Source organism: Odocoileus virginianus, chromosome 10 (assembly GCF_023699985.2).
Source record: "Odocoileus virginianus isolate 20LAN1187 ecotype Illinois chromosome 10, Ovbor_1.2, whole genome shotgun sequence".
In the NCBI taxonomy this organism is placed as follows: domain Eukaryota; kingdom Metazoa; phylum Chordata; class Mammalia; order Artiodactyla; family Cervidae; genus Odocoileus; species Odocoileus virginianus.
This window is the reverse complement of record NC_069683.1, coordinates 59,017,873-59,042,932: the sequence shown is the minus strand read 5'-3', so window position 1 is coordinate 59,042,932 and position 25,060 is coordinate 59,017,873. Positions and strand designations below refer to the sequence as shown.

The 25,060-nt window shown below is 37.5% G+C and overlaps 1 protein-coding gene across 2 annotated transcripts in view; it reads left to right on the top strand.

The window, feature by feature from the left end:
- The window catches only part of GUCY1A2 (guanylate cyclase 1 soluble subunit alpha 2), a 405,388-nt gene that overhangs the window by 39,074 nt on the left and 341,254 nt on the right, over window positions 1-25,060 (top strand). For both annotated transcript variants that reach the window (XM_070473645.1, XM_070473646.1), the window contains exon 2: window positions 13,635-13,696. In XM_070473645.1, the coding sequence (XP_070329746.1) occupies window positions 13,635-13,696 (62 nt within the window). The remainder of the gene's footprint in view (window positions 1-13,634; window positions 13,697-25,060) is intronic.

The window sequence follows — 25,060 nt, the reverse complement described above, 5'->3', positions numbered from 1 at the left end:
CTTGCCTATTTTTTTCTAGAAAGAAATGTGATTATTCTGTACTTCTAGTTAGAAATGTAGTTCATCATAAATACTGATGACATGGGAGTCACTATCTGCCAAGCATCTGCCTAATAAGCAGATTTTGTATCCATTTAGATAATCAGATTGTAGTCAATACTAGATCTGATTATCTTTATAACCTTGCTGAGTTTTATATTCCGAGAGAGATTGAAGCACTGGAGCTGAACAAGACTGTCCCTGGGTAGTATTTTGATGGTTTCTGTATGTTTCAACGTCTGAAACTTTTAAACTCCAAGGACTTGGTCTGGTCAGAGTCCCGAAATAATCAGATTGCTAGCCACTGACTGGCTAAACAAAATGACTCCAGCACTTTGGTTGGTGTCTGAATGACAGTTTACTTATTTACAGTGAGCAATAACTGTGAAATGAAGTTTATTACTCAAAGTCTGCATGGTCAGCACATTTCTTATCTATTCGGGCTCCTTGAGGAACCAAGTCAGAACCAAAAGTTTGCTTTAGACCAGGTAGAGCCAAAGCAAAATGAATTCCATGCCAAATTCTTTAATTTAGTTTAGGGCTCCATCTGGTTGTAAGGGACGTCTTACAATGACAATGGGATCTGATGCTCCACATTCATTCATAAGACTCTCATTTTAGTGAAGATGGTTGAAGAATTTTCCTTACCTTAGGAATAATTTTTCTCAATGTGATAGAGGACCAATATGCTCTTGAACAGTATTAGAGATAATGTTTCATAAACTATTCCCCTCCATTCTCTTTCTTATGGCTTGCTGTCTCTAATTTCACCTGCTTTCGTTACTCAGTGGCCCACTTTGCCTGGAGCTATACCTTGGCTGGTATTTGAAGGTAATTCTCAGCCACCCATTTACAAATTATTGCTTAAGCTGGTGCATTTTTGGTTGACAAAGCATTTCCCTGTTTTATGAGTTAATTTTATACCAACTGTCAGACAGAAATATCACTTCTCTTATTTCCAGGCCCTTTTTGGAAAACACCTCACTGTAACTCCCAAGTACTGAAAACAAGAGGGAATTCTTTGGAAATGCTCAGGTGGAGGCTGCAAAGATGTTTTAAAAGCTAGAAATTGTTTTCTGACATGAAGACCATTGCTCTACATGAGTTGAAGTGGCACTAATTAGCTTTGCAGCATATAATTGTAATCTTTGGGCTCTGAGGCATGCCTGGCAACAGTTACAGGTGTTACACATGGTCAGTTTAGTTCAATTTAACAATTTTTTGACCAGCTCCTCATCAACAGTTTTTTGCATGGAATTAACATATAACATTTGTGTGTATGGTAATTAATAGCTTTATTTCATTTTGCACTTACCAATCCTGAGAAACTTTTATGCTAGGAATTCCCCTATTTTATAGTAAAGGAAAAAAGTTAAGAAAAATAAATGTGGTATCCAAAATCACATAATCTAGCTAAGGCTTAATTACCCCTTTCAACTGTAACCTTTTCTACCTTGGTAAATATAGAACATTGTATTTCAGTTTAGAGGAGCAGATTAATAGCTTAACTTTTGGAGATAGTCAGGTATAGATCAGACATTAAATAGACAATACTTGCTACTACCTAAGTGACTTTGGGCACTTTTCTTTTTTAATTTTTATGGGTTCAGTTTTCACATTTATATAATTGGGGAAAATTTTGTTCCTCTGTTACAGGATTTTTGTGGGGATTAAATGAGTTGGGGCATGTAACATGTTTGGCCAAGTGTTTGACAGTTAGCCTTCAACACATAGCATTTAACTGATATGATAGTGTTGAATCCAGAAGACTTACTCTTATTTCACTTTGGAGACTGAGTCACTCCTGTGCCAGCTGCGGGGTCTTGTCTGATTTAAGGGTTTAGGACTGAAATCATGTTTCTCCAAAGGTTTGCAGTAAAGCACTATCAATTTTCCTGAGATGTCTAGAAGTGGTACCATTTTGTCTCAAAGTCAGAATTTTTATTCAGTTACCCAAGATGGTAACCAGGAAAGCATGTTTTTCCTGAAGTTTCACTATTAATTAGTTAAAGATCCCGCCAGAACTTTTTAAATAACAATAACAACATTTACAAATTTGGGAAAACAGTTTTCAGCATTGTTTTCATGTCCATCACTAAATGACATAATAGGAAATGAGATTTTAGTTAGGTATGTGGAATAATTTACCAATGGTCAGTAAAGTGAGATAAATTAACAAAGCAGACAGCAGCCTGTGGGAGAAAAAGCACAGGAGATCTAAGTTTTTGTCTAGTTAACATCTCTTTCCAGCATGTAACTTGAGCAAAACACCTTGATCTCTCTAAATCTCAGTATTTTCATCTGTAAAATGTGGATAATTATATCTGAGACTTAAAAGGTTGTTGTGACTATATAATGACATGAAGGAGAAAAAAGTGATTTGTAAACTGTGAAATGTTACACAAACTGAAGGTGGTGTTATTTTCTGTAGTTCACTGAAAACAGAAATTCTTAGATTACTTGAATGTGCTCTTCCTGAGTTGGAGGAGAACTAATAAATAGCCCTTTGGCTCTATTTTAGCTCAAGGAATATATGTTTTCAGATTAAATCAGTATTGATGGCGTTAGGTCTTGTCAAATTGAAATTCAGTGTCTCTTTTGGAAAGGCATTAAAAAAATAACAAAGGGGAAATTACTGGGAAACAAAGATATTTTGTATAGAAAGCCTTATCACATGGAGTATATGTTAGGTATATTCAGTTTAAAGTCAGTAATTAAATGATGATGAACACTGTGCTTTGCTAATTAGAACATAATTCTAACAAGGCTGAGGTTATAAATTTGAACCCTTTTATGGGTCAATTAGCATAATGTCAGTCTCTACCGTAAGCGTTCACGAGGGCACTGAAATGTGCACCGTGTTCACAAGGAGAATAAAGTGGAGACTAGATGAAATTGTGCAGATTTTCAACCAGTATGTATAGAACTATATATTATAATGCATCTCCAACTTTTATTTTTTCTTTTAGCATAGTTATCATTTTTTATTTTTGTAATTGTCTGGTCTACCAATTTTGTTTAGCAAACTACTGTTGTAGTTCACAAATGGTATTCCAGGTTTCCTGAGAGGTGGTGTAATGACTGGTACATTCCGACCCTCTGTTTGCAAGTGCTTAATTTTACAGTTCTTTACTTCAGAATGACTTTGAGAACTATGAACTTCTTATATGTGTTTTTAGATGGGAAAATGGAGGCATTTTCCCCGTTTCCTTACTTCCAGGTGAAGGGATTTTGGCCAATTTTATAAAAAAGGTCAGTAGCACAGCTGGGCTTGAAATACAGAGGTCTTGACTCAAAGTTTTACATTTAATTTGCATTGGTTTTTTTTGTTTGTTTGTTTATGCATAGTAAGCTTAGTAAGAAGCTAGGAAAATTCATATTATTCTGGGATCTTTAGCAAGACTGATGATTACCACAATTGCATGCCTTTCAGAAGTACTTACACTGGTTATTTGAAATGACTTATCATTTTGGCTAGTTTTATTAAAAATACCAATCATATATTTTGATCCATTGGTTTCCACAGACCAACCCATAAATGTAAGATATTATCATTTTGATCACTCTAAGTGAAGGAGTTTGACATATACAAATCCCTTATAAGCAAAGTGCTCTTTTGTTACAAAGAAAGTGATCTTTGGATTGTAATTTGGAAGGTGATGAAAAGATTCCTTGCTCTGCAATTTATCTCTCATTGACAAGCCTATTTACCACAATTCTACCTTTAGTAGTTCAGATCATCTTATATAAGGTAGGAGAGCTCATTTATACTATCATCTATCTTAGTAAGGATTGAGGATCAAGTTTTTCAAGATACTAAGGTAAGATTTCTCCTGAGTACCATCTGGAGTGAGAATACTAAGGGGATTTCAAATTTTGATGAAGGAAGGAAAGAATATGCAATGATGATTTTTGGAGGCCTGTTTTGGGGAGTTTAGATGATGGTGGTGGGGATTTGTCCTATCAGAATGCAGCATAAATAAACTGGACACTCAGAGAGGGTAGGGAAGAGGGTGAGGGAAAGCTAAGGAAGAGGAAGTGAAAGTGTACCACCGGGTTTCCCTAGTGGCTCAGTGGTAAAGAATCTACCTGCCAATGCAGGAGACACGGGCTTGATCCCTGGTCCGGGAAGATATTACATGCAGAGGAGTAACTAAGCCATGTTGAGCTTAGTTCACAGCTGTTGAGCCTGTGCTCTCGAGCCCAGGAGCAGCAGCCCCACAGCTGCTGAAGCCCGTGCACCCCAGAGCCCATGTCCCACAGCGAGAGAAGCTCCTGATCACTACAACTAGAGAAGGCCTTCTCAGAAGACTCAGCAAAGCCCAGAATAAAAAGGAGCTGGCAAAAGTGAACATTATTAGCATAGGAAACAGGAACTAAAATGGACAGGAATGAGTGAATTTACTTCAGATGACAAATTTCTACTATGTGGGCAAGAATCATTTAGAAGAAATAGAGTAGCATTCATAGTCACAAAACAGTATGAAATGCAGTATTTGGGCAATCTCAAAAACAATAGAATGATCTTGGTTCGTTTCCAAGGCAGACCATTCAACATCACAGTAATCTAAGTTAAAGTCCTACTCATAGTATGTCAGCAAATTTGGAAAACTCAGCAGTGGCCACAGGACTGGAAAGTGTTAGTTTTCACTCCAATCCCAAAGAAGGGCAATGCCACAGAATGTTCAAAGTACCATACAATTGCGCTAATTTCACATCCTAGCCAGGTAATGCTCAAAATCCTTCAAGCTAGGCTCCAATAATACGTGAACTGAGAACTTCCAGATGTACAAGCTGGATTTAGAAAAGGCAGAGGAAATAGAGATCTGATTGCCATCATCCATTGGATCATAAAAAAAGAAGAGAATTCCCAAAAAACATCTACTTCTGCTTCATTGGCTATGCTAAAGCGTTTGTGTGGATCACAACAAACTTGGAAAATTCTTGAAGAGTTACGAATACCAGACCACTTTACCTTCTTCCTGAGAAACTTGTATGCAGGTCAAGAAGCAACAGTTAGAATTGGACAAGGAACAACAGTCTGATTCCAAATTGGGAAAGGAGTACTACAAGGCTGTATAATATCATTTTGCCTATTTAATTTATATGCAGAGTGCGTGAGTGCATGATAAGTCACTTAAATCATGTCCCACTCTTTGCAACCCTAGAGACTGTAGCCACCAGGCTCCTCTATCCATGGGATTCTCCAGGCAAGAATAATGGAGTGGGTTGCCATCTCCTCCTCCAAAGATCTTCCCAACCCAGGGATCAAACCCAGGTCTCTCCTGCATTGAAGTAAGATTCTTTGCCAGTGAGCCTCCAGGGAAGCCATATATGCAGGGTGTGAGTGAGTGATAGTTGCTCCGTCAAGTCTGACTCTTTTTGACCCCATGGACTGAACCCTGCCAGGCTCCTCTATCCATGAGATTTCCCAGGCAAGATTAATGGAGTGGGTTGCCATTTCCTTCTCCAGGGGATCTTTCCGACCCAGGGATCGAACATGGGTCTCCTGTGTTGCAGGCGAATATGCAGAGTACATTGTGCAAAATGCTTGGCTGGATGAAGCACAAGCTGGAATCAAGATTGTCAGAAATCTTGAAATATCAACAACCTCAGATATGCAGATGATACCACTCTAATGGTGGAAATTGAAGAGGAACTAAAGAGCCTCTTGATGGGAGTGAAAGAGGAGAATGAAAAAGTTGGCTTCAAACTCAGTGTTAAAATAACTAAAATCCTGGCATCTGGCCTCATCACTTCATAGTTAATAGAAGGAAAAAAAGTGGGAATATGACAAATTTTATTTCCTTGGGCTTCAAAATAACTGTGGACAGTGACTGCAGCCATGAAATGGAAAGATGCTTGCTCCTTGGAAAGAACTCTATGACAAACCTAGGCAGCGTATTAAAAATCAGAGACATCATTTTGCCAACAAAGGTCCATATCGTCAAATGTATGGTTTTTCCAGTAGTCATGTACAGATGTGAGAGTTGGACCATAAAAGTTGAGCACTGAAGAATTGATGCTTTCTAACTGTGGTCCTGGAGAAGACTCTTGAGAGTACCTTGGACTGCAAGATCAAATCTGTCAGTCCTAAATTAAGGCACAAAATTAGTCACAACAACCCTGACTATTCATTGGAGGGACTGATGCTGAAGCTGAAGTTCCAATAGTTTGGTCACCTGATGTGAAGAGCCTACTCATTGAAAAATACCCTGTTCCTGGGAAAAACTGAAAGCATAAAGAGAAGGGGATGACAGAGGGTGAGATAGTTAGCTAGCATCTCTGACTCAATGGACATGAATCTGATTAAACTCTGGGAGATAGTGAAGGACAGGGAGGACTGGTGTTCTGCAGTCCATGGGGTCACAAAGAGCTGGACACGACTTAATGACTGAACAATCAGAAAAACAAAATTTTAAAAAATGCTTATATTAAAAAGAGATGAAGTACATCTAAGACAAGATAGTCATGGTTTTTGTCTATGGTCTTCTTTGTGTACATAGATTTAAAGAACATTAAGTGTGTTGTCAAGAAGCAAACAATTTGAATTCATGTAAGTCTTCATTTTTATGTCAACTTTAAAATTTCTCTTTTTGTAAAGGAGGGCTTCTAATCTCTCTAGCTTTGATTCCTTTTTGGTCAACTGATGATAATATCAGTCTATTTCCCTGGATTGGTACATTAAAAACATGAAAGTAAAGTGCTCAATCAAATACAAGATATTAGATATTATGTGAAGTTCAGGTTGGAGAGTAAGTGTTTGGATTTTGGAACAGACTATCTGAGTTTCAACCCTGGCTTTGCCTATTTTTACTTGTTTGACATAGGACAACATAAACTTTCTGTGTCTCAGATTTCTCATCTAAAATAATAATCACACTCATAATGTTAATATGAAAATCAAATTAGTTAATATTTATAATGGGCTTAAAGCCCAGTGCCTTGCATAAATTAAGTGCAACAGTCAATAATACAATACAGTATTAGCTGTTGTTATGTGTATGCTGGCACAAAATGAAATGCTGACATAAATGTGTGGGAGTTAGTTACTTGGAAAAATGTTCAAATCCTATGTAAATGCTTCAAGCAATATAATTCTCTATGTTTACAAATCATATTTAATTTTAAACTATTAGTGAAATTGTGTTGATTTAGCAATTACATGTGAACATCTTTCAGAAGCTTGCTTCTTTTATATTTGAAAAATGAAACTACTGTCATTACTGCTGACTTAGGTAACTTTTATAGAGTATTGGTCTCGATCATCATGTTTTTATCTTAAATGTCAGATTTTCAACCCTGACTAACTTTAGAAGTAAAAGAGCCCCCTAGTTGTATTGGAAAATTTGGGGGTGGTACTCAGCATTGGTATTTTTTAAAAGCTCCCCAGGGGATTTTAATGTGTAGGCAAAGTTGAAAATTGTTGGCCTATTTCTTGTTGTTCAGTTGCTCAGTTGTGTCTAACTCTTTGCAACCCCAAGGACTGCAACACGCCAGGCTTCCCTGTCCTTCACTAAATCCTGGAGTTTGCTCAAACTCATGCCCATTGAGTCGATGATGCCATCCAACCATCTCATCCTCTGTCGCCTCATTCTCCTCTTGCTCTCAATCTTTCCCAGTATCAGAGTCTTTTCCAATGAAACAGCTCTTCACATGTTGCCTCGGGCAATAGTAATTAAATATATATATCCATATCATTTAGTTTCTGATATTAAAATATAATTTTTCTCATATTTAAGTAAATAAGATAACATGGCTATTTCTGGATATTTCTTTAAAGGAAGATCTATTGTTTCCATTAATTCTCTAGCTTGTGGATATGTATTATAAAGCAAAAATGAGAAGTTTATTTGCTTTTAAATTATCTGTGGTTTTTTGTTTTTGGCATGATAAATGCTATATATATTTAAAAAATATATATAGAACCACATATTAAAGGTGAGAGGGACCTGCAAGGCATCTAGTAGAAAGATTGTACACTTTGAAGCAAATCCTGGCTTGCAGTGGCTCATTCATTTTCAAGTTTTATGATCTTGGGGTACTTAATCAATTTGAGCCATAAGTTCATCTCTGTAGAGTTGAGTGTGCACTTTGTATGATATTGACTCCTTTTCATGTGACACACACACTGTTCATTCCCTGCCTCCTGCCTGATCTGCAAACTGTCCGGTGCGGATATGCAGAGCAGGGATTGTGTGGGAGCTTCTGCAGGGCTGTCTGAGCTTGCAGGGCCAGTTGCTGAGAACTTCTTTCTCCTGCTATTCGTGGATCATTTCTCTAGCTCTGTTTGGACTATTTCATGGCTGGCTGTTTGGATGCCATGACTTTTCATGAGCATAACATTTAGTTTGTGGGGGTCTGTCACTGCTGACTGACTAGAGTGAAGCTGTTAATGAGACTCGAGATGAAGCTGGCTTCCTGTTGCCACATGGCAGAAGCTTTTGTGTACTTCCTCTTTGAGCCCTAGACAGTACATGTGCAGGACACAGATGGCTGCCTTCTCTTCTCAGCTATCTTCCGAGGCAGTGTTTCTTTGTGTTGAGTAGGGACAGTAGGAAGTCTCTATCTCTATCTTAGTTTAGGGGAAGGAGAGAAAAATTACACACCTCTTTGATTTTCTTTGCTATGATAGGGACAGTGGATTTTGTCTCATTCCCAACCTTTGTCTCTCCGATCTTGTGGCATGCAGCTATAAACATATTTAGACCATCTAACTCTCCTGACATACATTCTTTATGTCCTAGGAAGGAGGTTCATGGATTGCCTCTTATTCATTATATACAGCATGATACGTGAGGTCCTGATCTTATCTGTGATGCATCAGTGTCCTAAAGCCTAGGCCTGGCTTTATGTCTATTTTCAATCTCACTTTTGGGAATTCTGCTTTTGTTACCATCTCTCTGCACTGATCTGAAGGTTTTGTTGGAAATATTTGTAAATTCAGCTTCCATTTTCCTATTTTCCTCTATTTTAATAGGAACCATCTTCTCATTATTAGCATTAGTGATAAATCTACTGCTTTTTTTAGGTGATGAGGATCTTATATTACACTTGTTGATGGATGTTCTAAGATAAACTCTGTGCTCCTCCACTAGATTTTGAGACTCTTGAGGGTAGGAACCATGTTTTCAGCTGAACAGAGTCATAACTGTCATTTATTTAACACCTACTATGTACCAGAGACTTTGATTTATTTCAATTAATTACCATAAAAATAATATATACATGAGAAACCATTTCAGACAGCCTGAGTAACTGTCCAAGGTCATCTAGTTTGTGAGTCAGAGTTGGATTTTGACTCAGTTTGATCTTAAATCCTCTTTTCTAAATCATCTTTCCAAACTCCTTCTTAAAGGAAAGGAAAGTCACTCTGTTGTGTCCAACTCTTTGAGAGCCCATGAACTATATAGTCCGTGGAATTCTCCAGGCCGGAATACCAGAGTGGGTAGCCGTTTCCTTGTCCACGGGATCTTCCCAACCCAGAGATCGAACCCAGGTCTCCTGCATTGCATGCGGATTCTTTACCAGCTGAGGCACCCGGGAAGCCCGAAGGAAAGGATAGATACAGGCAACAGGAATGGGATTTTGGCCTGTAGATGGTTGATGAAACTGATGTGGAGTTGCATTCTTAAAGAAAAGGAAAGGAGATCCACAGATCTTCAGAACCCTTGCTTTTCTCACTAATCTCCACTGACTTGCATTACTGGCGTACAGGGACAAGTAGCAAATGTCCTTCAACTTTCAAGGCAGGAGTCACCTCTCCCGTGTGCTTTTTATTCACGTCAGAGAGACTCAGATTGTGTGTCTCTGAAGAAAATTGGAGTGAATCCATGATTATAATCCATGGTGAGGAGTCAGGGCTGCTTTGAAGTCACCCTTGACTTACTGAAGATCCAAGGATCTTTGCTTGTAATTCAGACCACCAGAATGTGCCCACTGGATTTGGCAAGTGATAGAAAGTATATAAATCTTTATGAAGTTGAAGCTTTGTTGAATGTGCCCAGAGAACATTTTCCATTTAATGTATTTGGAAACTCTAAATAGAATTCCTTTTGGGGAGTAAAAGTAATTGCTTCAGAAAAGAAAAAAATAAAAAGTCAATTCTTTAAAAGGCTTAACTCCTTTCATGAACATTTGCCTTTTAATGACTGGGAAATTCCTGTATAGGAAAAAAGTTTCCTTTGGCAAAAATTAGGTCATTCTGGTCTTAACTGTCCCTATGCACTCTGGTTCTTGCTTTATGTTCCATGTTTTGTCACTAGAGGTTATTGGAAAGATAATCCCTCTGTGGATATTCACTGATTTTAGAGCATGTTGCCAAAGTGAAAGTTATCTTAGCTCACAAGCTGCCAAACCAGTACAAGAGACTGAGATTACAGAAGTACTGAGCCAGTGACTGATAATGACTTGCTTTAGGTTGGCTATGAGTTGGCTTTTTAAAACAGACTGTTCATGTGCATTAGGATTGCCGTGTCTGTTTCACTCTCTTCAGATTTTTCAACAGCCTCATTGCTTGGGTCAGGAATAATATATCTTTTCTAGATATGTTATTCTGCTTTGATTCTCTTTTGTTGAACAGAAACATCTATACGAGTTTGAGGCCTCATGAACATCTTATCCCAGTATAAATGAAAAACAGGTTGAAAGAAATCACCCTGTACCTCTTTCCCTGAACACTTGGAAGCTGATTCTTCCTCAAATTAATTTCTGAAATGGCTTGACTAAAGTGAAGAATATGTCTGAACTCTTTTGTTTGCTCAATGAAGATGTTCTTCCAAATGGTAGTATAGAATAGTTCTCAGTGGTTGCTCTTGATTTAATTGAAACTCAATTTTCTCAAACTTTTTTTAAAAAAACTTCTCCATGTAACCTTATACAGGCTAAAATCCCATTCCTGTTTTCTGTATCTGTCCTTTCCTTTAAGAAGGAGCTTGGAAAGATGATTTTTATAAAAGAGGATTTAAGATCAAACTGAGTCAAAATCCAACTCTGACTCACAAACTAGATGACCTTGGACAGTTTACTTAGGATATCTGAAATGATTTCTCATGTATATATTATTTTTAAGGTAATTAATTAAAATAAAGTCTCTGGAACATAGTAGGTGCTAAATAAATGATAGCTATGACTCTGTTCAGCTGAAAACATGGTTCCTACCCTCAAGAGTCTCAAAATCTAGTGGGAAAACACAGAGTTTATCTTAGAACACCCCCCACAAGTGTAATGTAAGATCCTCTTCACCTAAAAAATTAGCAGACTTATCACTAATACTAATAATGAGAAGATGGTGCCTGTTACAATAGGGGAAAATAGGAAAATGGAAGCTGAATTTACAAATATTTCCAACAAAACCTTCAGATCAGTGCAGAGAGATGGTGACAAAAGCAGAATTCTCAAAAGTGAGATTGAAAATAGACATAAAGCCAGGCCTAGGCTTTAGGACACTGATGCACCACAGATAAGATCAGGACCTCATGTATCATGCTGTATATAACAAATAAGAAGCAATCTGTGAACCCCCTTCCTAGGACACAAAGAATGTGTGACAGGAGAGATAGATGGTCTAAATACTTTTATATCTGCATGCCACAAGATTGGAGAGACAAGGGTTGGTAATGAGACAAAATCCACCGTCCCTATCATAGAAAAGAAAATCAAAGAGGTCTGTAAGTTTTTCTTTCCTTCCCCAAAACTAAGACAACCATTTTCTACAAAGGAGGTTGTTGAAACTTTTGAGTATTAGGTAGGGAGATTTTTACATGTCTGCTGCACATTTTCATAGGGAGGTAGACATGGAAGAAATTCAGGAAAACCCTGACAAAAAACTGTGTAGACTCCTTTAAATCATAAATCCTTTATATCCTAAAGAAAATCAGTTTGAAGGATTAGGGATGGGAAATAAACTGATATTTATTAACTGTTTCTTAGTACCAGCATTGTGCTAGATCCTTCTGCAGATTACCTTTTTTAGATTTACCTTGGTTTGCGTAGTTAATTAGTGGCAGCCCACGAACTACTATGCTGCCCTCATAACTTAAAGGATCTGGGTTAGAGTCATTTTGTTTTGTTGTTCAGTCACTAAGTTGTGTCTGACTCTTTGCAACCCCATAGACTGCAGGATGCCGAGCTTCTGTGTCCTTCACTATCTCTCTGAGCTTGCTCAAACTCATGTCCATTGAGTCAGTGATGCCATCCAACCTTCTCATCCTCTGTCATTCCCTTCTCTTCCTGCCTTCAGTCTTTCCCAGCATCAGGGTCTTTTCCAGTGAGTCAGCTCTTCGCATCAGATGGCCAAAGTATTGGAGCTTCAGCTTCAGCATCAGCCCTTCCAATGAATATTCAGGGTTGATTTCCTTTAGGATTGGCTGGTTTGATCTCCTTGCAGTTCAAGGGACCCTCAAGAAACTTCTCCAGGATCACAATTTAAAAACATCAATTCTTCAGCGCTTAGCCTTCTTTATGGTCCAACTCTCACATCCATGCATGACTACTGGAAAAACCATAGCTTTGACTAGATAGACCTTTGCTGGCAATGTGATTCTCTGCTTTTTAATACACTGTCTAGGCTTGTCTTAGCTTTTCTTCCAAGGAGCTAATTAGTGGCAGCCCATGAGATTACCAAACTATCATGTTGCCCTCATATCTTGAAGGATCTGTGTTAGAGTCATTTTGTTATGTTATTTAGTCACTAAGTTGTGTCTGACTCTTTGCAACCCCATGGACTGCAGGATGCTGAGCTTCCGTGTCCTTCACTGTCTCCATTTTAATTTTTAATTCTTTTAAATTCTTTTAACTTCGTGGCTGCAGTCACCATCTGCCGTGATTTTGGAGACCAAGAAAATATAAAATTCATCCATGGCTATAATGGCTCAGTGTTTTGATAAGCTTTTTTTCCTGCTTGATTGATGAGAGATTTTTATTATTTAAAAAATTCACTGTCTTGTCACTGAGAATTTGGTTCTTATAATTTGTTAATAAAATCTGTGCTTTAAGATTTTTGTTTGACTCATGCCTCCTTAGGTCTGAGACTCCAAATTGAGGCTTCATTGCCTAAATATGTCTTGGAATAATTCTTGGTCTGAGTTTAGGAAACTGTGTTCAGCTGTTATGAAGAGGAGGGGATTATAAAATTCAGCCATGAGCTGCTTAGTTATTTTCTGCAGATCCTAGTTCTTGCCCCAAACACTGTGGCCTTCCGAGGAGGCTCTGGAACCATTGCTTGAGATCTCTTGAGAAAGTCAGGTTTGACCTGGGTATTACTCTTCTCTAGAACACCCTTCCTCCTCTGCCCCCCTGATCAACGTCTAGGTTTATTGTAGGTACTCAATGAGTATTTCTTTGAACTTATTAGCTGGTACAAAAGCTTTGGGGAAAATATGGCTAAGGAATGCTATCATACTTGAAATTGGGAAATTCGGAGTGATTACTGAGTGTCTCATTCTTGTGGGGAAAATACATGGCAAAATTCACAATCAGTTGATATTGTAAAGCGAAAATTCTTATGAGATGACTCAGAAACTACATATCTGCTTATGATACTCAGAATGGGAATGACACTGATTTGCTGATAATGTATTATTATTATTCTGTAGCCCCAGATGATACAGCAGACTCTCAAGAGGACACTGCAGTATTATGAGCACCAAGTTACAGGGTAAGGAAAAATGGATTTTGGTTTTTATTGGGAACAAGTTAAAGATAATTCCTATGTAGAGAATAGAGTTGTGGTTGCTAAGGGAGAGAGGGTTGGGGGAGGGATGGAGTGGGTAGGTTGGTCTTAGGAGATGTAAACTATTATATATAGAATGGATAAACAACAAGGTCCTAGTGTATTGAACAGGGAACTATATTTAATATTCTGTTATAAATCATAATAAAAATAATACATATATAAAGGATGTATATATGTGTAACTGAATCACTTTTCTGTATAGTAGAAATTAACATATTATAAATTACTATAACTAAATTAAAAAAGAATAATTACTCAAGTGTAGTAGTGGAACATGTGGTTTTCTGCCACCCCAGTCAACCTTATTGCACAGTGGTTGTGCTTAGTGTGGAGTGGGGGCTCATAGGGGCCCTGTGTTTATTGGAATTATTTCTGTCAAAGGATTATTTGTGTTGAATCCTTCTTAATAAAATCCCTTTTGCTATTGCTTTCCTTTTCTTTTTCCTTCTTATGCTCTTACCTTCTCATTCTCATTCATTGAATTTCATATTTTGCCTTCGTAATATGGTAAGGTTTTAAAGGAAATTTTAGGATCCTTCAGTCAAGTTTAATCAAAATCACTATAAACTTAATACAGTTGAGTGAGAAGTATTTGTTTTGTTTAGTTAGAGACCTGAGCTAGAGAGTTTCCTTTATTTATTCCCTCTTTTTGAAGTGGTGTGGTCTGGTGTAAAGAAAGAAGATTTAACATCATGAGACAGGAATTCAAGGCCTCACTAGGGAATAGAACTTAAAAGTAACTTTATCTGTTTTAAATGGTGATGATGATGATTATAACTATATCAAGGATTATTTGTCATTATTAAATGAGGTAATTTTAATGTAAGTATTTTGTAAGCAGAAACCTCCAAATAAGTGTAAGGTGTATCTTTGATTGGCTATGACAGAAAGCAGTAGGCAAATCTAAAAGCCTAAATTCACTTTCTGATGTAGTCTAGCTATTTAAATTAAATGTACAATGTACCACAGCTATTTATCTTTGTAGGAGTTGAAGAACTTCTGAGGAGTCAAGATTCAAATCCTGGTATCTCTTGAAAGGCTATAGGGAATCATATAACACTTATGGGTCATAGTCATAAGTCATAGGAATCAAGAACATATTTTTGGCTATTATGATATACTGTAACTTTTTTTTTCCTACAAAATAGAAGGGAGGAAATCATAGGAGAAAAATAATCTCAGTATCTAGTATAATACCATACACTTTAAGTGCTTGATTAGTATATTAAGTATCATTTCAAAGGAAATTGCCCTGAAACTTTGTCATATCAATCCTCAAGAGTACAGTACTAGGGAAAACATTACTTAAACTCATGAATGACTTTTAATTTGAGGCTATCATCTAAATGCTTTATTTTAAGGGAGATAAACAATGTAAATTAATCTCTTCCCATGTACTCTAAAATAAAGCAATCATTCTCCTTTGATTTGCTGCTTTCAAAGTGTGGTGTTTGGTTTAAATTAGTCAATGTATTTAGAATAGTTTCTGGTACATGGTAAGCACCACATGCTTGTTTACTCTTATGTTTATTATCATTATATTTTTAAGTATTTTAATGACAATATCAGCAGTGTAACTTGACACCTGGGATCTTAGTTTCCTGAACAGGGATTGAACTCACGCCACCTGCAGCAGAAATGCAGAGTCCTAACCACTGGAACACCAGGGAATTCCGCATATTTATTGTCATTAAATTTTTAATATGTTAATGACAATATACCAAAATGAATAACACCCAAAAAATGATGTCCTTTTCACCGCAGGGGACTAGAATGCAAAAGTAGAAAGTCAAGAGATACCTAGAATAGCAGGCAACTTTGGCCTTGGAGTACAAAATGAAGCAGGGCAACGGCTAACAGAATTATGCCAAGAGAATGTGCTGGTCATAGCGAACACCCTCTTTGAACAGCACAAGAGATGACTCTGCACATGGACTTGGATGGTCAGTTCCAAAATCAGATTGATTATATTCTTTGCAGCTGAAGGTGAAGAACCTCTATGCAGCAAGAAAAAAAAAAAAAAAAGACCAGGGGCTGACTGTGGCTCAGATCATGAACTCCTTATTTTATTTTATTTATTTATTTTTTTTATTATTATTTTTTTTTAATTTTTATTAGTTGGAGGCTAATTACTTTACATCATTACAGTAGTTTTTGTTATACATTGATATGAATTAGCCATGGATTTACATGTATTCCCCATCCCAGTCCCCCCTCCCACCTCCCTCTCCAAGTGCTCGGGCCTGGTTCACTATGAACTCCTTATTTTAAAATTCAGATTTAAATTATAGAAAGTAGGGAAAATTACTAGGCTATTCAGGTATGACCTAAATCAAATTCCTTGGGATTATACAGTGGAAGTGACAAATAGATTCAAGGGATTAGATCTGATAGACAGAGTGCCTGAAGAACTATGGACAGAGGTGTGTCACACTGTACAGAAGGCGGTGATCAAAACCATTCCCAAGAAAAACAAATGCAACAAGGCAAAATGGTTGTGAGGAGACCTTACAAATAACAGAGAAAAGAAGAGAAGTGAGAGGCAAAGAAGAAAAGGAAAGATATACCCATCTGAATGCAGAGTTCCAAAGAATAGCAAGGAGAGATAAGAAAGTCTTCCTAGGTGAACAATGCCAAGAAATAGAGGAAAACAATAGAATGGGAAAGACTAGAGATCTCTTCAAGAAAATTAGAGATACCAAGGGAACATTTCATGCAAATATGGGCACAGTGAAGGACAGAAATGGTATGGACCTAATGGAAGCAGAAGATATTAAGAAGTAGCAAAAATACACAGAAGAAATATACAAAAAAGATCTTAATGACCCAGATAACCATGATGGTGTGGTAACATACCTAAAGCCAGACATCTTGGAGTGCAAAGTGAAGTGGGCCTTAGAAAGCGTCACTACGAACAAAGCTAGTGGAGGTGATGGAATTCCAGCTGAGCTATTTCAAATCCTAAAAGGTGATGCTATTAAAGTCCTGCACTTGATGCCAGCAAATGTGGAAAACTCAGTAGTGGTCAAGGACTGGAAAAGGTCAGTTTTCATTCCAGTCCCAAAGAATGTTCAAACTACTGCACAATTGCACTCATTTTGCATGTCAGCAAAATAATGCTCAAAATTTTCCAAGCCAGGCTTCCACAGTATGTGAACTGACTTCAACAGTATGTGAACCAAGATCTCCCAGATATTCAAACTGGATGTAGAAAAAGCAGAGGAACGAGAGATCAAATTGCCAACATGCATTGGATCATAGAATAAGCAAGAGAATTCTGGAAAAGTGTCTACTTCTGCTTCATTGACTATGAGAAAACTTTTGACTGTGTGGATCACAACAAACTGTAGAAAATTATTCAAGAGATGGGAATACCAGAGCATCTTACCTGCCTCCTGGAAAACCTGTATGCAGGTCAAGAAGCAACAGTTAGAACTGGACATGGAAGAACAAACTGGTTCCAAATTGGAAACTGGTTCCAATTTTGTTCAAATGCAAAATATCAGGCTGGATGAAGCAGAAGGTGGAATCAAGACTGCCAGGAGAAATATCAGTAACTCAGATATGCAGATGACATCACCCTTGTGGCAGATACAGAAAAGCCTCTTGATGAAGATGAAAGAGGAGAATATAAAAGCTAGCTTAAAACTCAACATTCAAAAACTGAAGATTATGGCATCTAGTCCCATCTTTTGTTGGCAAATAGGAAAACAATGGAAACAGTGACAGATGTTTTCTTGGGCTCCAAAATCACTGTAGATGGTGACTGTAGTCATGAAATTAAAAGATGCCTGCTCCTTGGAAGAAAAACTGTGACCAACCTAGACAGCATATTAAAAAGCAGAGACATTACTTTTCTGACAAAGGTTCATCTAGTCAAAGCTATGGTTTTTCCAGTAGTCATGTATGGATATGAGAGTTGGACCATAAAGAAGATTGAGTGCGAAAAAATTGATGCTTTTGAACTGTGGTGTTAGAGAAGACTCTTGAGAGTCCCTTGGACAGCAAGGAGATCAAACCAGTCAGTCCCAAAGGAAATCAGTCCTGAATATTCATTGAAAGGGCTGATGCTGAAGCTGAAGCTCCAATACTTTTTGGCTACCTGATGGGAAGAACTGACTCATTGGAAAAGACCCTGATGCTGCATGGCTGCAGGAGAAGGGGATGACAGAGTACAAGATGGTTGGATGGGATCACTGACCCAATGGGCATGAGTCTGAACAAACTCTGGGAGGTGATGAAGGACAGGGAAGCCTGGCATGCTTCAGTGCATGGGGTTCAAATAGTCGGACATGACTGAGCAACTGAACAACAACAGCAGCAACCAGTAATAAAATGTGAGTTATGTTCTGAAATTATGACTGTCCTCTCCATTTTGAAATCAAATAATAACTGATGAAGTAGTCTTATTTGTGAACTAAACTATGTCTTTGTGGCAGGTTGGAGTGGGAATCCTAAGAATATGATCAAAATAAACTGTATTTCTATAATCAGTAGAAAATTATTTTTTCTGTTAGTAGGATGGAGTTCTCTTTTATCTAAATAACTCCCTCAACTCTCCCTTCAATCTGTGTATTGCCTAAATGGTCCTTCCCTAGTTCTGTTCCGTGCAGCCACAGTATTTAAAAAACAGGCAGGGTATAGGATTTCCATATAAAGAGGTATATTAATGTCCTATTGGTTCTAAGACCTAGTAGCATATTTTTGCTTAAGCGTTGACTACCCTCTGAGAATTTGAAGTAACTTTACTCACTATCTTTCTTTTGTGCTCATACTGCTGAAGACAAAAGGGTCATGATTTCCTTGTCTAGTACCCTCTTTGCCTTTTATTTACTTATTTTAATTTTTTTCTTTTACATTGGGTTATAGCTGAATAACAGTATTGTGACAGTTTCAGGTGGATAGCAAAGGGACTCAGCCATAGATATACATGTATGCATTCTCACCCAATTATCCCTCCTCCCATCCTGCCCCTGCTGGGAACCATACATTTGTTCTCAAAGCCTGTTTTGTAAATAAGTTCATTTGTATTGTTTCTTCTGAGGTTCCACCTACAAGAGATGTCATAGATATTTCTCCTTCTCTATCTGACTTACTTCACTCAGTATGCTGATCAAGGTGCACCCATGTTGCATTATGTCATTCTTTTTAATGGCCGAGTAATATTCCATTGTATACATGTACATCTTCTTTATCCAGTCCTCTCTTAGTGGATTTCTAGGTTTCTTCCATGTAATCACTTGTCACCATTTGCTGACACCCTATTGTAAATAGTGCTGCGGTGAACATTGGGGGTGTTTCTATCCTTTCAGACTATGTTTATCCCAGGAGTGGGATTACAAGGTCATATGGTAGCTGTATTTTCAGTTTCCTAAGGAACCTCCATACTGTCTCCACAGTGGCTGTACCAATTTACAGTCAGTGTGTAAGGGAGAGTTCCCTTCTTTCTGTACCCTCTCTGGCAATTATTGTTTGTAAATTTTTTTGATGACAGCCATTTTGACTATGGAAAGGTGATATCTCATTGTAGTTTTGATTTCTATTTCTCTAATAATTAGTGATGTTGAGCATCTTTTCATGGGCCTGTTTGCCATCTGTATGTCTTCTTTGAGTTATGCCTCTTCAGGTCTTTCACCCATTTTTGATCGGATATTTTTTTGATATTGAGCTCCATAAGCTGTTTGTATATTTTGGAGATTAATCCTTTGTTGTTTCATTTGCAAATATTTTCTCCCATTCCAAGTGTTGTCTTTTTGTCTTGTTCATGATTTTATTTGCTGTGCAAAAGGTTTTAAGTTTAATCAGTTCCCAATTGTTTATTTTTATTTTCATTTTCATTATTTCAGGAGGTGGGTCAAAAAAAGATCTTGCTCTGGTTTATGTCAAAGAGTGTTTTCTCTATGTTTACCTCTAAGAGTTTTATAGTGTCCAGTTTTAATTTATGTCTTTAGTCCATTTTGAGCTTATTTTGTGCATGGTGTTAGGTAGTGTTCTAATTTCATCATTTTACATGCTGCTGTCCAGATTTCCCAGCACCACTTACTCCAGAGGCTGCCTTTTCTCCTTTGTATATTCTTGTCACCTTTGTCATAGATTAGTTGGCCATAGATGTATAGGTTTATCTTTGGGCTTTCTATCCTGTACCATTGGTTTACATTTCTGCTTTTGTGCCAGTATCATACAGCTTTGATTACTGTAGCTTTTCAGCGTAGTTTGAAGACAGGGAAACTGATGCGTTCAGCTCAATTTTTCTTTTTCAAGATACTTTGACTATTCTGGGTCTTTTGTGTTTTCATATAAATTGTTAATTTTTTTGTTCTGTTTCTGTGAAGAATGCCATTTGCAGTTTGATAGGAATTGCATTGATTCTATAGATTGCTTTGGGTATTGTATTCATTCTTCCAATTCAAGAACGCTGTATATTTTTCATCTGTTTGTTTTCTCTTTGGTTTCTTTCATCTATGTTTTATAGTTCTCTGAGTACAGGTCTTTTGCTTCCTTTGGTTGATTTATCGCTGAAAGTGAAAAGTGAAGTGTTAGTCCCCCAGTCATGTCCAACTCTTTGCAACCCCATGGACTGTGGTCTGCCAGGCTCCTTTCTCCATGAAATTCTCTGGGCAAGAATACTGGAGTGGATAGCCATTCCTTTTACCAGGGGGTCTTCCTGACCCAGAGATCAAATCTGGGTCTCCTGCACTGACAGCAGATTCTTTATCATCTGAACCACCAGGGAAGCCCCAGCTTCATCCCATTGTAACAACAAAAAAATAAGATTTACTCCCAGGTATTTGTTGTTGTTCCAATGGAAAATAGATTTTTTCCCCCTCTTTTGTTGTTAGTGTATAGGAATGCAAGAGATTTCTATGGATTAATTTTGTATAGTGCAACTTTATCAAATTCACTGGTTAGGGCCAGTAGCTTTTTGGTAGAATCTTTGGGATTTTCTATGTATAGTAATGTGTCATCTGCAAACTGGAGAAGGCAATGGCAACCCACTCCAGTACTCTTGACTGGAAAATCCCATGGACGGAGGAGCCTGGTAGGCTGCAGTCCATGGGGTCTCGAAGAGTTGGACATGACTGAATGACTTCACTTTCACTTTTCACTTTCATGAATTGGAGAAAGAAATGACAACCCACTCCAGTGTTCTTGCCTGGAGAATCCCAGGGACCGGGGAGCCTGATAGGCTGTCATCTATGGGGTCGAAAAGAGTCAGACACGACTGAAGCAACTTAGCAGCAGCAGCATCTGCAAACAGTGATTGTTATACTTCTTCCTTTTGAATTTATATTCCTTTCATTTCTTTTACTACTCTGATTGCTGTGGTGAGGACTTCCAAAACTATATTGAATAAGAGTAATAAGAGTGGTCCTTGTCTTGTTCCTAATCTTAGGGGAAATGATTTCTGTTTTTCACAATTGAGTATGATATTTACTGTGAGTTTGTTGTATATGGCCTTTATTATGTTAAGGGATGTTCCCTCTATGCCCATTTTCTGGAGAGTTTTTATTATAAATGGGTGTTGAATTTTTTAAAGCTTTTTCTGCACCTATTGTGATTATCATATGATTTTTTATTCTTTATTTTTTAATATGGTGCATCACATTGATTGATTTGTGTATATTGAAGAATTCTTGCATTCTGGGACAAATCCAACTTGCTTGTGGTGTGTAATCCTTTTAATGTGTTGTTGGATTCTGTTTACTAATATTTTGTTGAGGGATTTTGGCTCCATGTTCACCACTGATATTGGTCTATACTTTTCTTTTTTTCTAATATCCTCATCTGATTTTGGTAGCAGGGTGATGGTGGCCTTGTATAATGAATTTGGGATGGTCCTCCCTCTGCAATTTTCTGGAAAAGTTTTAGAAGGGTCAGTGTTAACTCTCCTCTAAATGTTTGATAGAATTCACCTTTGAAGTCATCTGGTCCTGCACTTTTGTTTGTTGGAAGATTTTTTATTTACAGTTTCAATTTCCTTACTTGTAATTAGTCTGTTTACATTTTCTGATTCTTTCTGAGTCAGTCTTGGAAGGTTGTACTTTTCCAAGAATTTGTCCATTTCTTTCAGGTTACCCATTTTATTGGCGTATCATTGCTTATAGTAGTCTCTTATGAGCCTTTGTATTTCTACAGTGTCAGTTGTAATTTCTCCTTGTTCATTTCTAATTTTATTAGTCTGTGTCCTCTCCTTTTTTTTTTTCTTGAGGATTTGGGCTAAAGTTCTATCATTTATCTTCTCAAAGAACCAACTTTTGTCTTTACTGGTCTTTGCTGTTGTTTTCTTCTTTTCTATTTCATTTATTTCTGCTCTAATATTTATACTTTAATTCTACTGACTTTGGGTTTTCTTTGTTCTTTTTTCTCTAGTTGAAAATTTAGGTGTAATGTTAGATTGTTATTTCAGATTTTTTTTGTTTCTTGAGGTGACAATGAATGGCTATAAACTTTACTCTTAGAACTGCTTTTGAGGCATCCAGTAGGTTTTGATTCATTGTGTTTTCATTACCATTTGTTTCTCTCTATTTACCATTTCTTTAATTTTTGTAGTGATCATTTGGTTATTTAGCAGCATACTTTTTAGTCTCCATGTGTTTCGTTTTAACAACTTTTTTTTTCAACCATAGCATTATGGTTGGAAAATATGCTTGATAAATTTTAATTTCCTTAATTTTTCCTAGGCTTGATATGTGACCCAAGATTTCTTCTATCCTGGAGCATGTTCCATGGGTACCTGAGAAGAAAGTGTATTTTGCCACTTTTGGATGGAATATCTTATCAACTGAATCTATCTGGTCTATTGTGTCATTCGATGCTTGTGTCTCCTTATTTATTTTCTGTCTGGATATCTGTTCATTGGTGTAAGTGGGGTATTAAAGCCCTCCACTATTTTTGTGTTAAAGTTAATTTCTCCTTTGATGATTGTTACCATTTGCTTAAATATTGAGGTGCTTTTATGTTAGTTGCATACACACTTAGAATTGTTATATTCTTGAATTAATCCCTAAATTGTTGTGTAGTACCATTCCTTATCCATTGAAACAAATTTTTATTTTAAAGTATATTTTGGCTGATATGAGCATTGCTACTCCAATTTTCTTTTGATTTCCATTTTCATGGAATGTCTTTCTCCATCACCTCACTTTCAGTCTGAATGTGTCCCTGGATCTTAAGTAGATCTCTAGTAGGCAGCATATCCCCTTCATGAATCTCAACTTTGTTGCTGTGAAGCGGCTTTGTAGCTCAGTCAAATGAATCAAGGTAAATAGATGTGGTCAAGCAGGAGATGGTAAGATTGAACATAGACATATGAGGAATCAGTGAACTAAAATGGATGGGAATGGGAGAATTTAAATCAGATGACCATTATATCTACTACTGCAGGCAGGAATCCCTTAGAAGAGACAGAGTAGCCTTCATCGTCAACAAAAGAGTCTGAAATGCAGTACTTGTTTGTAATCTCAAAAATGAAAGAGTAATCTTGGTTCAATTCCAAGGCAAATCATTCGACATGACAATAATCCAAGTTTGTGCCCTAACTACTGATATTGAAGAAGCTGAAGTTGACCAGGTCTTTGAAGACTGACAACACCTTCTAGAACTAATCCCAAGAAACAGTGTCCTTTTCATCATAGGGCACTGGAATGCTAAAGTAGGAAGTCAAGAGATACTTGAAGTAACAGGCAAGTTTGGCCTTAGAGTACAAAATTAAGCAGGAAAAAGGCTAACAGAGTTTGGTCGAGAGAACATGCTGGTCATAGAAAATGCCTTTTCCAACAGCCCAACAGATGACTCTATACATGGACATCACCAGATGGTCAATACCAATATCAGACTGATTATGTTCTTTGCAGACAAAGATGAAGAAGCTCTCTACAATCTGTAAAAACAAGATCCTGAGCTGACTATGTCTTGGATCATGAGCTCCTTATTTCAAAATCCAGGTTTAAATTGAAGAATGTAGGAAAACCCACTAGGCCATTCAGGTATGACCTAAATCAAACCCCTTATGATTATACAGTGAAAGTGACAAATAGATTCAAGAGATTAGATCTGGTAGACAGAGTGCCTAAAGCTCTGTGGGCAGAAGTTTATAAAATTTTATAGGAAGCAGTGGCCAAAACCATCTGAAAGAAAAAAAAAGTACAAGAAAGCAAAGTGGTTGTCTGAGGAGGTTTACAGATAGCTGAAGAAAGAAGAGAAGAGAAAGGCAAGGGAGAAAGGGAAAGATATATCCAGCTGAGTGCTGCATTCCAGAGAATAGCAAGGGGAGAGAAAAACACTTTCTTACATGAACAATGCAGAGAAATAGAAGAAACAATAGAATGGAAAATAACTAGAAATATTTTCAAGAAAATTGGAGAAGATACCAAGGGAATATTTCTTGCAAGGATGGGCATGATATAGGACAGAAACGGTAATGACCTAACAGAAGCAAAAGAGATTAAGACGAGGTGACAAGAATACACAGTAAAACTATACAAGGAAAATCTTAATATCCTGGATAACCACAATGATGTGGTCACTCACCTAGAGCTAGTCGTGCTGGATTGTGAAGTCAAGTGGGCCTTAGGAAGCATTGCTATGAACAAAGCTAGTGGAGGTGATGGAATTCCAGCTAAGCTATTTAAAGTCCTACAATATCACGTTATTAAAGTGCTGCACTCAGTATATCAGCAAGTTTGGAACACTCAGCAGTGGCCACAGAACTGGAGACAGTTTTCATTCCAGCCCCAAAGGAGGGCAGTGCCAAAGAATGTTCACACTGCCGTACAATTGCACTTATTTCACATGCTGGCAAGGTTATGCTCAAAATCCTTCAAGTTAGGCTTCAGCAGTACATGAACTGAGAACTTCCAGATGTACTAGCTGGATTTAGAAAAGGCAGAGATTTAGAAACCAGAGATCAGATTGCCAACACTTGTTAGATCATGGGGAAGGCAAAGGAGTTCCAGAAAAACATCTACTGCTGTTTCATTGACTGTACACCAAAGTCTTTGTGTGGATCACAACAAATTGTGGGAAATTATTAGTGATGGGAATACCAGACCACCTTACCTCTCTCCCGAGAAACCTGTATGCAGTCAAGAAGCAACAGTTAAAACTGAACATAGAGCAATTGACTGGTTCAACATTGGGAGAGGACTATGAAAAGGCCATGTATTGTCACCCTGCTTATTTAACTTATATGCAGAGACCATCATGCAAAATTCTATGCTGGATGAATCGCAAGCTGGAATCAAGGTTGCTGGGAGAACAACATCAGATATGCAGATGATACCACTC